This window comes from Centroberyx gerrardi, chromosome 2 (genome assembly GCF_048128805.1).
Source record: "Centroberyx gerrardi isolate f3 chromosome 2, fCenGer3.hap1.cur.20231027, whole genome shotgun sequence".
NCBI classification, from domain to species: domain Eukaryota; kingdom Metazoa; phylum Chordata; class Actinopteri; order Beryciformes; family Berycidae; genus Centroberyx; species Centroberyx gerrardi.
In genome coordinates this window covers 21,398,200-21,413,538 of record NC_135998.1, presented here as the reverse complement: position 1 = coordinate 21,413,538, position 15,339 = coordinate 21,398,200, and the positions used below count along the sequence as shown (strand labels likewise).

The 15,339-nt window shown below is 42.4% G+C and overlaps 1 protein-coding gene across 6 annotated transcripts in view; it reads right to left on the bottom strand.

The window, feature by feature from the left end:
* The window catches only part of ptpn13 (protein tyrosine phosphatase non-receptor type 13), a 61,825-nt gene that overhangs the window by 1,212 nt on the left and 45,274 nt on the right, over positions 1-15,339 (bottom strand). For 2 of the 6 annotated variants that reach the window (XM_071894906.2, XM_071894907.2), the window contains exons 24-46: positions 14,814-15,304; positions 14,206-14,337; positions 9,815-9,908; positions 9,510-9,595; positions 9,241-9,409; positions 7,274-7,488; positions 6,994-7,092; positions 6,380-6,762; positions 5,556-5,715; positions 5,224-5,379; positions 4,822-4,993; positions 3,756-3,966; positions 3,504-3,589; positions 3,311-3,372; positions 2,646-2,801; positions 2,161-2,326; positions 1,820-1,909; positions 1,502-1,608; positions 1,312-1,367; positions 1,112-1,209; positions 750-898; positions 548-638; positions 30-367 (exon numbers count right to left, since the gene is read on the bottom strand). In XM_071894906.2, the coding sequence (XP_071751007.2) occupies positions 30-367; positions 548-638; positions 750-898; positions 1,112-1,209; positions 1,312-1,367; positions 1,502-1,608; positions 1,820-1,909; positions 2,161-2,326; positions 2,646-2,801; positions 3,311-3,372; positions 3,504-3,589; positions 3,756-3,966; positions 4,822-4,993; positions 5,224-5,379; positions 5,556-5,715; positions 6,380-6,762; positions 6,994-7,092; positions 7,274-7,488; positions 9,241-9,409; positions 9,510-9,595; positions 9,815-9,908; positions 14,206-14,337; positions 14,814-15,304 (3,767 nt within the window). The remainder of the gene's footprint in view (positions 1-29; positions 368-547; positions 639-749; positions 899-1,111; positions 1,210-1,311; positions 1,368-1,501; positions 1,609-1,819; positions 1,910-2,160; positions 2,327-2,645; positions 2,802-3,310; positions 3,373-3,503; positions 3,590-3,755; positions 3,967-4,821; positions 4,994-5,223; positions 5,380-5,555; positions 5,716-6,379; positions 6,763-6,993; positions 7,093-7,273; positions 7,489-9,240; positions 9,410-9,509; positions 9,596-9,814; positions 9,909-14,205; positions 14,338-14,813; positions 15,305-15,339) is intronic. The other 4 variants (XM_071894908.2, XM_071894909.2, XM_078285919.1 and 1 more) reach the window with 4 other exon arrangements.

Here is a 15,339-nt window from a genome sequence, read left to right as displayed (position 1 = left end):
CTGAGCATCAAATCAACGTATGAATTCACCTGGACATCTTTGACCTCGATGAGTCGGATGACAAAGTTGTCCAGGTACTGATCTTTGACCAGTGTGATCTGTAACCTGTCATCTACCATCTCTGCTGTCCTTGGCGTGTCCGGCCAGTAGCGCTGACATTTCACTTTCCCCCCCTCTACCTCCTGGGTCATCATGGCAATCACATTAGACTTCTGCTCCCAGACCATCTGCCAAAAGTCACCCAGGGTGGTGGGTAAGGGTCCCTGGCAGGCGATGTACAAGAAGTTCTCGTCCTTCACTGGCATCTTGATGAAGTTGGCATTGATGTAGCCCCCATCTTTGCCCAGGACAACTCGAGTTGTATCAACTGGAAAAGATGAGTGCATAGAAAAAAGCTTAAAATATCAAATCCCAAACAACGTCAATGGGGATATGTGCAGTATCCAAACTTAAAATAGTATGCAGCCTTAGCAAAAAACCTTCTCTCAGATAAAATTCACATACAAACATGAGCCAACAAATTAGTGGGATTCTATAGGTATCTTACAGGGAACGATATTCTTGTAACGATTCTTCTTTTTGTTCTCCTTCGTCTGACCTATCAAACAGTCGTCCAGCGGCTGAAGATTCTGAAGATTCTGCCGGAGAGCAAAACGCACATCCATAAATTGAAATTACATTTAACCAATTAATTCACAGAGATTCCAGTTTAAAAGGTGAGTGGATTGACTGTAATTAGAGATGATTACTTCAAATTCCTGCAGAGGGACCTTCTGCTCCAAGAGGCCCCTCATCATGCGGACCACAGTGTTGAGTTTGGGTCCTGTGTACTGGCCATCGGGCACCACCTTGACAAGGGGCAAGGAGGTCAGCTCGTCCTCTGTGATGATAGGCCCATCTGGGGGGAGGGGGAATTGAACGGACATCATTATCACTTGCTTTGAGGGAGAAATATTCTGTTTGAGGTAGGGTCAGATTTCACGTTCAAATACCTCCATGTACCTCCAGATTGAAAAAAAAGAAAAGAAAATAATAACAGTCCCTAAACAAACCACCTAGATAAAATAATGTGGTTGTGCTGCACAAATGCAACTGAGAAATTCAGTCTTACCTTCTCTTAATTTGGAGTTCATGTTCTCAATAGGCAGCTCGTCACTACCCCATGTGATTTCATCTTCCTCTGGCTGTCCAGCACTCATCTGCAGATAGCTGTCAACCAAATATAAACGGTCAACAGATGTTGTGAATACATTAACAAAAGTCCTTGTCATGAGAAAGGTATAAACCCACAAAAAAACAAAATCTTCTTACTTTTCATTCATTGGATCGTCAACGCTCTCCTCTTTCCATCCCGCTTTCCGGGAACTCTAATTTGTCACAGGAAGATTTAAACATTTAAAAATCACGTAAAATCAGTAAGTATAGATTCAAGTATGAATTACGTCCACCTTTCACATAATCAGACAGAAGTTGCCTGAGGTCTGGTGGGTTAGCTTCGTACCTCGGGGGAGTCTTCGGGTAAAGAAGAGCCATCACAGTCTGTGTCCTCTGACAGCTCTGTGCTCTGCTCAGTCTCTCGCTTTTGCTCTAAGGAGCCCACTTCATAGTCTATAGAACATAGGAAATTGGTGGTTAAGTTCATCAAGGTTTACAAATTTATAACTTTTTTTTACTTTAGCTCAAAATTAATGCACACGGTTTTTTTTTGGTGCATTTTATTTGAGTGGTAAGGTTACACAACACTATCATCAATATATCATCATAGTTCATCATCATACTATCGTGTTTTACAGTGCATTTGTTAGTCTATATATTATACCTATTGGTGGTATGGGAGGGAGGCTGCCAGACTTCAGCTCGTCATGGGGAGTACACAGCTTAGTCTTTACTCCACTGTCCTCACTCATATCTGACAATAACAAGAGGAGTGGGTTGTGCAGAGAGTAAAAGTCAGATATGTGCCTGTCAAGAGGTCACTCAAGTTCAGTTTATCAATCATACATTACCTAAACCTATCACTATTCAGATTTTTCATTTTTCATTTCAAATAAAATAGGGTTAGGCATCCATAATTTCATAATAATTAATAATAATAATTTCATCAGACAAAACCTGTCTGAATGCACAATGTTCCTACATGTCTTGGGCCTCAGCCTGTACCTGTGTTGCCATTGCATTTGTCAGAGTTGATGGGGAGATAGGCCAGGTATGTGTTCGGGTTCTGATCTGGCGGTCTGGAGACTAACAGATGTACTAGGCCTTTGGCTTTACGGATGGTGGTGACAGCTTTGGTGTGGGACACACCTGTCATTAGTTCCTCATTCACCTGGAGAGAAAAAGACAGAAAGACACAGTTAAGACCCTTAAAAGAGCCTTTTCATTGTCTGAGAGCATCCAGCACTTAAAGGATTCCTCCGGTGTTGGTGAAAGACTATTTTCAGGCAGATGAACACTCTTTCACAGCTGAACAGCTTGAAGTAACCAAGCAGGACGTTAGCGATCGGTGAGAAGTGTAAGGCGGGACTTCTGATCTAAACAAACCCAACTTCTCAGGTGAAAGTGAGATTAGAAGGGATGTCTGCATACTTTTGGCCATGTAGTGACCTCAAATTCTGACCAGAGTGCAAATGTGCAACACCACTCACTTTCAGCAGCCTGTCTCCGACTTGCAGCTTGCCTGAGGCCTCTGCGACTCCCCCTGGTGTGACAGACTTGACAAAGATCCCCCTCTCCCCTCCAATAACTGAAAACCCCAGACCTCCTGACGGAGGCTTCTCCAGCTCCAGCTTAATGATGTCCTCCTGCATATCCAACACACAAAAACATGGTGTTTAATTAAATTCACCATCCAAAACCAAAGTGGACAATTGTAGTGGTAAGTGCCCATTAAGAGGGTCAATTAAGCCTTAATTGATCTCTGTCAGCCTTTATTCCTTAATTATTAAGGAATAAAGGCTGTCAGAGATCAAGGGCTGTATGGCAATACTCCAGCTTTAGGTGACGGTAATCATAATTTCATAGAGACAAGAATATTCATTTAGTAACATGTAGTAAATGTATCCATCTTTGAATTAACATTACAATGAATGACAAAGCTGTCATTGACAATTACTTGAGAAGCTGTATTTCATTTACATTTTAGGCTTTTGGATGAAACTCTTATATACAGTGATTTACAACAACTGCAACAGTAGAACAAGCTTCAATTCAAGATCGCCAACATTACAAGCAACCAAGAGCAAGGAGGGCAAGAGTCAGAACTATAGTGCCTTGACAACAATTGAATAACATTTTTTTTCTTTGCACTTACCTCTAAAGGACAAAGTGTTGACAGACACTCTGTATCTCTTTGATCACCCCCTTTAAGATAGCCTTCAACAAAAAGTAAGCGGTCACATCATACATTTGAGCACTAGAACAGTGTCAGGACAGTTACAGACAAAATATTTGGTGTAATCAAAGTTTTCATGGCTGATACTGTACTTTTAAGATCTGAAACATACCATTCATGCTGGATGAAACCTTAGGGCTGATGTTATTGTTGAGAAAGGAGACACTTTTCTGTCCAGGGGAAACCGGCTTTCCATCCCTTTGAGCCGGAGACGAACGAAGTATTAGTAACAGTTTGAAATTATTCCAGATATTTTGAGCCAAAAACAAACTTCTGTGATGTCATTGAGATAAAAAAATGGCACCAAAGCCTCAAAAATTCCACTGAGGCTAGACATGCCTTCCTTTTTGTTAGTGCCGGCTACCTTGTGGCCTTGAGCGCGAGGTCTTCCAGGGAGAGCTCCAGCAGCCTGGTGCTCTCGCTGAGAGTCAGGTCCAGGGTGGGAGCCCCGTTGATGTAGTGGATCAGGTCGAGCGGTCTCAGGCTGCCCTCCTCAAAGGCCAACGAACCAGGCTGGACGTCTTTCACAAACAACACCCCGTACACACTGTCGCTGCCGCCATCCAGCACCAAGCCTGAGGGCATGGGGGTTGTGGGTTGGGTAGGGTGGGGGGAGAGAGAAAGTGTAGTAAAACATATTTTAGATTTTACTTTAACTGGACTGGTTTAGAGATCTGGCACTAGAACTGTCGGTGGACATATGTTTCTCCTTCTCCTCCTCAGGCAAGCTCAAACACTTTGCTGAAGTGAAACATAAAAAAGAACTATGAACTGGGAGTATGGCAGTTTCTCCTAAGTGACACCATGTCCCTGTGAAGTGAAACCTTACACTCTCACATGCATCTTTCTATAAACACACTAGCCTTTTCCCATGCCAGTGTCTGGATCCTGGGTTTTATTACAGATCACTATCTCAGAAAATTATGGAACAAATGGACAACACATCTGCTTTGTACTGGTAGTTACTGCATCTAAAACATGTTGACACCCAAGTCACTGGAGAAAGACTATACTTTGATGCACTGCCTGTTTAAAATTAATTTACAGTGGAAACAAAAGCAAAAGGAATATTTGTCTGGTGTAGATTCAACTGTGGTATATAAGAAAATCCAAATTTATTAAAGCACTTTTAACAAAACTATTTTGTCACAAAATGCTTTACAGCAAAATGATGGGTACAATCAAGAAAATCACAACAAGTGAAAGAAGCAAAAATCACACTTATATAAGATGTTTGTGTGTGTGTGAGCGAGTGCATGCGTGGGAACCAGCACCTGTAAGCACATGTGTGTGTGTAAAGATATGAAAAGAGTTGTGGGACAGCACCAGGGCAGCGCACAGGACCAACAGACAGCAGACATACAGTCTCCATGTCTGATTCTCCGACATGGAAAGGAAGCTCATGCTTGTTGATGAGGGATGTTTCTTACCCAGTGGTTCTTGGTGGCCCTTGAAGCAGATGTCAGGCAGCAGGTGGGCTTCTATGGGGGGCTTGGGAGCCTCCAGGACCCTTCCTACCACCAAGTCAACCACCCGGGGGGCAGCGCGAACTAGATTGACCACCTCAGTGTGGCCCAAATTGGACACATCGGTGTTGTTCACCTAGAGGTAGAGAACAAAGGAAGAATTACTCATTCATTCTAGATTTGTATCACAACAAATGTTTTTGAGACAAGGTTTAGAGAATAGGTAAAAAAAATAGATTAATGCATTAGGTAAACAGCATAGGCTGAGGGAAAATGAGGCCTGTGCATTAGGGACTGTACAATTTGATACATTCCACAATGTCAGGCTCAAGAACAAAAGAAGTGGGAGTAGGGATGAAATAGTACCATGATCATTCGGTCCCCGGGCCTGAGCCTGCCGTCTCCTTTGGCTGGGTCCTGGATGATGTCATGGATGTAACAGCCCTGATCATTACCTTTGGTCAGGGTGAAGCCCAGGCTGCCTTTGTCTGACTTCACCAAGGACACCTTTAGCTCCACATCCTAACAAAGGAGAAGCATCACAGTGACAGGCATTACAAAGAATGGTACTGGTGGTCTGAATACATCTTAAAATTCAGATCCACATTTTGTGGAACCCTTTCTTGAGTCTGTCAGAATTGGTAACACAGTGTTGTTAGAGTGCAAACGTTTATATCCCAAGAGTCCTCAGTCCTTACCGGGACAAATTCATCTATGTCCTGTCCATTGCTGGACATTGTGAGGTTTAAGGGCACAGGCAGCGGGGGAGGCAGGGGATCTGGGCTTGGGGCAGAGAGGGAGGACACCATAGGCTGGGGGGGAGACTCCAGCTCAGCTGTCAAGGGGGATGAAGGACACCTGTCCAAACATCCACAAAGACAAGATTATATGACAGATTTTATTGAGTACACAGGCTATGAACTATGTACTGTGTACTAAGTATCACACATCTGAATATGATTCTCACAATAGTCATATGAAAATAAAATGATGATGCGTGAGAACTTTATAACAATTAACCATTTATTCCAACTTAAGTTGGTAGATTGTGCCCAAGTAACACAGCTGGTAAATACTGTATCACCCAAGAGAAAAACACTGCCGTCATTTGTCTACACTGTTGTTTGAACAAAAAGAAAAACATCAAACAAAAACAAAACCAAGCAATAAACAGAAAAAAAGATGTCAACAGGATACACACTCTTCCTCTTAGCAATGATGAGTTTTGGCTGTCACTGTCAACAGACTACAAAATAATACTAATGCTAAGAATTGATAACTTGCTTTCTATTTGTATGCTTACAGGCATACAAATAGACTGCATCACTAGTCATGCTGGCTGAACCCTGACAAAAATACGTGTACCTCGGCCCATGTGCATCAATGGTGACAGCTGACATGAGTCAACATTACAATCACAGTTTCAAAGAAAAATGTCCTTTGGAAGAGTAACCAACTAACTGTTATAACCCTTTACGACCACAGCCTTAGTTGATCACTCATTTGAACAGTGATCAGTTACCTCTTGCTGAGGTCAGATCGGGTCAGGGACAGGTTTGGGGAGTAGAAAGCTGAGTGGATTGTGTCGTCCAGCTGACCGGGGCCGTCGTAGTGCCCTAGACCCAGGTTGCTACTGGGGGTCTGGTAGATACTCCGCTCCCAGTTTTGTCTGCTGTGCTCCAGGGCGCTAGGACTGAAGGCTTCTTCCACCTCCTCATCCCCATCAGTGCTGTCGCTGTAGCTGTTGTGTCGGCCGGGGGTTTTCAGCAACAGCCTCTCCAGGGCCTCCTCCACAGGGCCCAGGCCCCTCTTGCCCTCGCTGCCTGAAGGAGAGGTTGTCCTGGACAAGCTCTGGCTGGACTCTGCCTGGGTCACTGGCTCCTTACGGGGTGATGGCATAGGTGTCTGGGAAGGAATAAATTAACCTAGATAAGGTAACAAATCATTTTTGTCTACAAAGAGAATGTAGGAATTGTCACAGGACTTTTCCTGGAACTTTTCAATCATCACTGATGTTTAAAAGCTCCACACCCTAGTTACAGGTAAACAAGGAAGTTAAAGCTTCAGAGAGAAAATGAGTTTAGTATTATTTACCAACTTCAATACATCAAGCAAATGATTATTGTAGATTCTCACCAAGGCTGAAGTGTCCAACTCTGGAAGAACGCCGTGTTCAGGTCTACAGAGGAGCAAAGTCACCTCCTGGCCTGTTCCTCGCAAAGCTGATATCACCTCCTATGTGCACACACACACGATTCCAAATGAATTATCGTATCAAATGACATAAAAACTGTGGATTATGTGCATGTGTCCCAACTGGATTTGATTTCTATCAAATCAAGAGAAATGTGAAATATCTGAAATCTCTTAACGCTCACTGAGCCCCTAGTGCAACAAGAACAGATATCTGACATACATGTTGTGAGAGTCCTTTGAGGGGGGTTTGATTGACCCGCAGGATGACATCACCCACGTTGATGCGGCCGCTCTCTGCAGCTGGTTGGCCAGGGAAAAGCTTTTTAACCCGCACCATGCTGGAGCCAGGGGGCTCGTCAGGGATGTTCTCCTCTCGACTGAAACTGAAGCCCAGCCCTGATGTGTTCTTCAGCAGGCACACATCAAACACATTATCTGGGGACAAAGTTATTTTACAAGAGATAGGTGTCAATGGTGGATGTATCACTGCAATCAGAAACGCAGTCATGTGCAAACATTTTTATAACAATTACCCGGTGTATTTTAGGAGGAGTTGTTGCATAGGGGAGAGACCGGAATCTATTTTGATCTCAAGGTAGATTCTGATCTCAAGATAGCGGAAAAAAAAAAAATTATCTTCCAAAGAAAGGCTGAAGGGCTGAAACGAACTGTTATTCAGGGCAAGGCAATAGGCCAAGTGCAAGAACGTAGGGAAGGATAGCGATAGCTCAAAGGATTGAGAAGGGGGCTTGTGAACAGAGCGTTGCCAGTTTGAACCCCTGGACCAGCTGGACCAAATTTGTATGGGAAGGTAAAAAGCATTCCTTCATTAACTACCATCAAAGTGCCCTTAAGCCATGTGCTCAAATGCAGACCACTGAGAAACTGTATCCTTCAGTAGAGTTGCTCAATGGCCAACAGTAGAGGACTGTGGTTCAATAGGAATCTCCCAGGTGTGAATGCATGTAATTGAATTTTCTGAAGCGAAGTGATGCTGGAAAAGGCCATATTTTCAAATCTTCCCTGGGTAACACGCTAAACTAGCAGTAAAATGGTAAGTCCAAAATTAACTCAAGTCTTTTAACCCTCCCCCTATCTCTGACAGGAGCCTGTAGAGACTTCAACAGAGCATCAACAGAGCCTGCAGATCCCCACAAGCCCGTATCCAAGTAGTCTCCAACAGCCTATGCAGGGCCTTCTGAGCCGGAGTGAGTTGCACCATGTTTCACATGATTAGATTTGTTGACTTTGCTTTGGCAATAAGTACTTTTGTATTTCCTGCCCATAAAGCACCTTGAATTGAATTGAATTGATTCAAGCACACCACAGTTGTTAGAGTAAGCTGCCCTTGAGCCCTCCCACCTGGAAGAAAACATCATCCTGTTTGAAGAAACTGGAATGTCTGACAGTCCTTACTGATGTTGCAGTTCTGTCCATGCGAGCTATGTCCTGGCTGTGCTTTTTTATGTGTATTCTAGGTTATCACTTGTGGTGTTTCAGTAAAAAGGAATTTCGCACTGTGGGATCAATAAACTACTATACTAGAACTGACAGTACGAATACAATTGTCCAGCATCCTTGTTTCCACCATCTAAATGCAAATGACTGAAAAACACATAAACAGAATTAAAGGGTGTCCTATGTAAGATTGGCCCCCCTGCAGGCACAAAGATTAATAAGGAATCCAAATAAAAACAAAGACAGCTCGTCTCTCTCTCGTCTATATATGTATAGTGGTAGCCCATGTCTTTACTGGCCAGCTGTTGAGCTATAAATAGGCAGCAGAGCGCATCATACAGGAACACACATGCTCTCTCTCTCTTTCAAACAAGATTGCCAACAGCAAGTTATTTTGTTTCAAGCGGACACCTGATCTTAGTGTAACACCATAAAGGCCTGTATGTGCGTAAACAATCGCATCACGTTTTCCTCTTTACCTTCCACTATCGTCCTTGTATCCTTGAGTCTGAACATTTATAAGGGGTGGGATGGGCTCAAGCTATAGGGGAGGAGCTATTTTGCAACCCACAAAAAATACATTGAGCTGAAAACGGGGGACAAAAACAAACCAAATGGGGAATGAAAAGATAATAAGTGCATCCTTCCACCAACTTTAGACCTACTGAGAAGACTGCTGGATACTGCTGGAGTTTCCTCAACTGTTTCAGAACAATGTTGTCTCCTCACCTTGTGTAATGAAGCTGTACTCTGGTTTGGCTTTGTGGTCCAGCGGCTTCTCTCTGCTCCTCCTCTGGTCTTGGTCACTGCCGCTACATGGTGGGGTGCACTGGGGCGTCAGCGGAGCATGGACGCTGTCTGCAGGCAGATGACCCTTCTCCAGCAACAAGTGCACCGTCTGAGCAACATAGGAAATGGTTTACTTCATATTGTTGACCAGCTGACTAGCACCTGGACAGTCTTTCAGCAGGGTGCTCTTGTTACATGTCATCTCTCACCTGCCCAGTGTCTCTGAGTGACTCTACTGCTTGTTTATGAGTGGCTCCCTCCAGACTCTTTCCATTGACTGCCACCACACGATCGCCTGAGCACAGACAGTACCATCCATCACATAATGGTATAATATTATATTAGAATCCAATTGATTGTTACAACTATTTGATGATTGATGAACAAAAAAAAAAAGGCAGTCGCATAAAAAAAAGAAACCAGATGAAGATAATCTGGTCATTAGTCTAGTTTCTGTGTATAGTTCAGTCTTTCTGTTGCATTATTTCACTATTTGCAGTAGTGACGTTCAAACCTTTCTGTATCCTTCCATCCAGCTCAGCAGCTCCTTTTGGTATGATGGCTTTGACATAGATGCCTCCATGTCTGACACTAGTGTTGACGCCCCCCTAGGAAACAAACACAATGATGTTAGTCTAATTAGCCACAGAGACAATTGTTCATCATGTTGTATTTTGCTGTGGGGGGTGATGGCAGGTATGGAGGATTTTTTTCATTTAATATTAAAATGCATTTGTTAAATACTAAATTGTTACTGTAGCACTAGGAGTGATCATACCAAAACAGAATTTAAAAGTGAAAATGAAAACAGAAAAAGGAACTTTGTGTTATCATCCCAACCAGTAGAGAACTCGCTAGTCAAACATTAGCTATTTGGTGAACTACTACTTGTAACTCATTACTTATTAAGTTAAATGTGTTTATTGTTTGTGAAGACAATTTTATTACCTATAGTATACGCTCTTGATTAATAATTAAACGGCTGCTGCTGTGTAAAATGATGCCCCATTTAAACACCCACACATCACTTTGACCGAGCAGAGTAGCAGAGATGAGCTCAGGCTGACATCATCATCATCATCATCAACATTGTCTTATCTATTGCAAAGGATTTATTAACTCTTCTCTTTATATAGACCACCAAGCCTACCATCGTTACCTGCATAGCCAAATAATACGCCACAGAGCTATACAGCGATTACCCATTAGATAATGACTACCCATTTAATAATGCAGGTGATTCTGAAAGAAATACACAGCTGGAGGAATATCTTGTGCAGCTGTTTACTGAATGTGAGCAATCTGCTGTTTATTGTGAAGAAGTGGGCCTCAAACTGGGCACACTGGCACATAGCCCAACTTTACGCAGAGCCATGTGCGTCAGCCGTCAGTTGGGAGTGGCAAGGTATGGCACCACACAGCTGTGTACTTAGCTAAAGTTAGTTTTGATAGCTTTCGATATGTTCTGCCCACAATGCAATCACAATGGGAGTTCCAACCATGAACACAAAATTGACAGCTCACATATCATTTAACAAGGAAAAATACAGAGTAAACAAAACTAATACAGTGTTTCATATGTGCATTTTCACCTTTGATTATGTGCCTTTTTGCACATGGTTAATGTCTTACTGAAATCAATGGTATCACCATAAGACAACTACATTGTTTAAAACCATAAACCTACAAATGTAGGTTTATGGTTTTAGAGGTCAATCAATCATTTATTTATTGATATTTTGGTTTATTTAGGTGTCCTAAAGACGTTACGGACACCAGTGTCCTGTAGGACTTCAATCCTACAGCCAGTTTGGAAGAGGAATGCCCCCCAAGAAATTCTGCTCTCCTCTCATTTGATCAAAAAGTGCCAGACGGTATTTGGTATTGGTGAATTGAAATGTCACTCACATTGTAGCCAACCCCTGTCTGGATAACACAGGTGGCGTTCCTTGTCGACCGATCTTAGTTATACAGTGGGAAATGAATAGTTCACTGAACTGGCTAAACTCAGCGCAAACAATGACATTTTTAAATGTATATATTCACCAAGGTCTTGTCTGCAATCTACAAGTTTTTCTTTTCCGTTTGGGGCATTTTGTCACTACTGGGGTTATGCACCCTAACAAGAATTATACCGCCAAGTTGCCACCTAATATTCTGCATTCTCTTCATTTAATAAATCAGGCCCCATAGGTATTACATATCAGTGCATTTAATGCCATTGATGTTGCAGCTAACCCTTGTCTGGATATCCCTTTAGCTGTTCCTTGTCGATAGCTCTTAGTTTCACTGTGGAAAATGGCCTCTGAATATTTCATCAAGTTGGCTACTTCAGTCAACTTAGCGTGAACGACATTTTTATATGTGGACATTTTTCAAGGTCTTGTCTACAAACAAGGTATAACCCGTTTTCACTTTTTTGTTATTACTGTCAAACGAGCCTGTGTGTCCTTTCAAACACACTGACATGTAAAACTCTGACTGCTTGCCTGTAACAACTCCACTTCTGTCACTCAAATTGTCACCTGGGTGTCGCTAGTGGACGGCTAAAAAAAAACAACAAAAAAACAAAATAACACTAAAATAAGATTTATTTTTGATTCCCTTCACTTGCTGCTTCTGTAAATAGTATCATGTATTGCATACAAATACGACTAAATCCATAATTGTACAAGCTTCTCTAGGATCTAATGTTTGCAGCAGCTACCTACCCTCTAGGTCTGCTGGCTGCGGGCAATAGTCTATCCATTACTCACCCAGTGAAGACTATAATTTCGGAAAATATTTAACCAAACAATCAGTGATCAATGTCACCACCATATTATGACTAAAATACCATATAGTCTGATAAGATGCTGTCCAACACGCAAGTCAAGTGCAGAGGGACATTTTCATCGTCACAGTTGATAAAATATATACAGGTAATATATCAACAGGTATCAAAAGTATTGTTGTCTTAGTTTAGGCAAAGCATCAAATTTAATTTCTACCACTAGCCTGCTTTTGGACGTGGGGCTGATGGCTGGTGGCAGCGGTATTCTACCTATGTGCTTCACTTGGGAGTCCTGCACATAAGAAACGTCTATGCGCATACAGGTCACACACAGACATGAAGTGACCAGTAATTTCTAGATGATTTCCATGATTACCTATAAAAGATCAGAGATTATCTGGCCAAAATGTCTTTCCATTTGCTGTTTGGATAGTCTAGGCTTACCAATAGCTTAAACCCGAGCCACTTATTGTGTACTGTGCGCTCAGGCGACAAATCACTAAAACCAAAGCTTTGGCAACATCCCTGTATCTAATATCATTTACCACAAATCTTCCGAACCCATTTACATCCATCACAGTTCTGGGGACACATGATGGAAGGGCCATGCCTCTTCATTTACATTCAGCTTGAAAGCCGAAAATGAAAACGGCAATATGAAAAAGCCAAATGTAAATGAGAGGCAGCAACATGAAAAAGAAAATGGTCATTTAACGTTTTGGATTTCACTTTTCATTTTTCTTTCTAATCTTTTCTTTTTATCTTCATTGCGCTTGCTGAAGCTGAGCACACTACAGCTGTTACTCATACTTATTTTCTTCCAGACAGATTTTGAGAACGCATCTTCTCCTGCAGTTTTTACAGTAGACAGACATGCATCAAAACATGCAGCTCATTGCGGAGCAGGTTGCTATTACTTTTTCCTTTCTACAAATGGTATTGGCCATTTTATGACCAGAAAAACCCTGATTCAACAGTCAAAATCGAATGTTGAAGTTTAGTGTTTAGTGTGAAGTTAGTGATAATTTCTTCTGCATCGGTCTTTCTCCCGCCGTGCGTCACTCACGACCGGACCTCTCTTGTTGTATGAGGCTATATGCTGCGTTCATGTGATGTAGGAATATTGGATATTGGATGTATATTGGAGTAATACACTTGAAACATGTTTTTAACTCCCCTCTGGTCATTCCCATTGTTTTTATCTGTTTATCCCCTAACTATAATGTGTCTTTTTGTGCCCTCTCACCTCACATACATCTGATGTATTTGCATCCCTGATATTTAAGTCAATTCATTTCACCTTTAAATTTTACTTTCACTTTTAAATGCTTTATTTTAGTGAACAATAAAGCATTTATCATTTAATGATTGCATTTGAATATTGAATGAAAAAATCCTCCATAAGCCGGGTGACTGTGATGTGTTATTGACAAATTACTATGAGGTTAAAGTGAAACTATCAAAGTCAGTATGCATTTCTATTCAGTGCTCATTTGGTTCTGATTGTGCTGATAATTGGCTTATTGTTAACAAAGTGAATTCCATGGTTATTTCAATGTACATATTACTAATACAACAGAACTCTAAAAAAGGCACTGAACCAGTTATTTCCCCAACCAGATAGATTAAAATATTTGACAGTGAACTGCACTGCAACCCTGGTCTGAAGACACACAGTCAAGTGATTTGTTAATGAGTGTTATTGTGCCTAAGGGGGAAGGGAACCCATGCTAATCAGTAAGGTGTTCAGCATCACTTGGGGAGAAACTATACCAGTGGCACTCCAGCAAATCACTCTAGAGCCAGCAGCAAACATCTAGGCAGCCATTAGTAAGAGCATCAACAACTGTCCCTGTTATATTTGTCAGTGGATCTTACTGTGCACCGGACGTCTAAAAGTCTGTACCTACTGCACAACTATACCATTAAAAATCCTTATCAATTTAAAAAAAAAAATGAATTAAAAGGTGGCATGCAAAGAGAATGAGGTGAAGTACTATCCCCACAAGAGCTTCAAGATCCGACAGCGTGCAGCTATGAGGAGACAAAAAACAAGCAACAAAAAATACAGAAACACACAACAGTCATAAGATGAGGGGGGAAAGGGGGAAAAACAAAGAGAGGGTGAAAACCTTGCCAAACAGTACCGTGACACTTATGCCCAGGCTGCTGTCTTTTTTGGACAGCTCAACGTCAAATAGTTCTCCCGGACGGAGACTATTGACCCCTGGGGCATTACCACTTAAATTTTCCATGATGCACTCCTGCAAACAGAGAATAGGGTGGTAAGTCGAATTATCACAAGCTGGGACGTGCAGAGAGAGAAGGGGATAAAGGGAGAGTGAGAGAAAGAAAGCACTAGGGCAATGCTCGAGAGAGAAGAAGTAGATCATACATTCAAGGGATGGCATGCAGCGTACAGGTAATACACTGCCTTGCATTGGTATTCGAAATGCAATGATAGGCAAAGGTTGCATACAAGAGGCAGTTAGTTATACCAAGCATCTGAAAGGTGATTACTTGTAATGCTTGTTTATGGAAGAACTGTACTTGTCCTGTGCTAGTAAAATATCTTGATTTCATATTCTTTGTTTTTCGACCAAAATTCCTATGTGTGTTTTTAGTCATAGGTTTCCTGAGTGGACAACTACAGCATAAGGCCACGTACAAAAGCAAAGAATCCCTTCACACCAAGTGAATTAGTTCATAAACATTCAAACACATTCAAGTCAGGCCGCACCTTTTTGAGCTTGAGTTTCTCTTGACTACTAGAGTAGGTCTCCTCATCCATGTCTGAATCCCCCCAGTCAGAATGTTCCGAAACTTTAGGAACTTCTGAGACTTTAGCTTTCCTAGTTTTGGGCGGCAGAGCTGGTGGAGCAGCATCCGAACCCACGCTAGGTTCTGGTTTGTGATGATGGGCTACGGATGCAGCGGCGGCCGCGACAACGGTGGCGGCTCCGTCCGGATTCTGGTGAATTCCGTTAGCAGGGGGTTGGGTGTTTTTGGCAGTGCTGCTTGTCCTGGAGTCCTGAGAGCTGAGACTGGTGTGCTGGCGGAGCGGGGAGGAGGAGGAGGAGGGCGTGGCGACACCGTGGAGAAGAGGGCTAGGGCTCCCTGTTCCAACCTGCTCCTCCGAGGAAGACTCAAAGTCTAGTTCCTGTCTCTGGCCAGAAGTAAGCGCCTTCACTGAAGACTTGGCCTGGTAAGGAACGTAGCCCAATGGAGATTCTGCCAAAAAAAACACAGCAACAAGAACAATATTA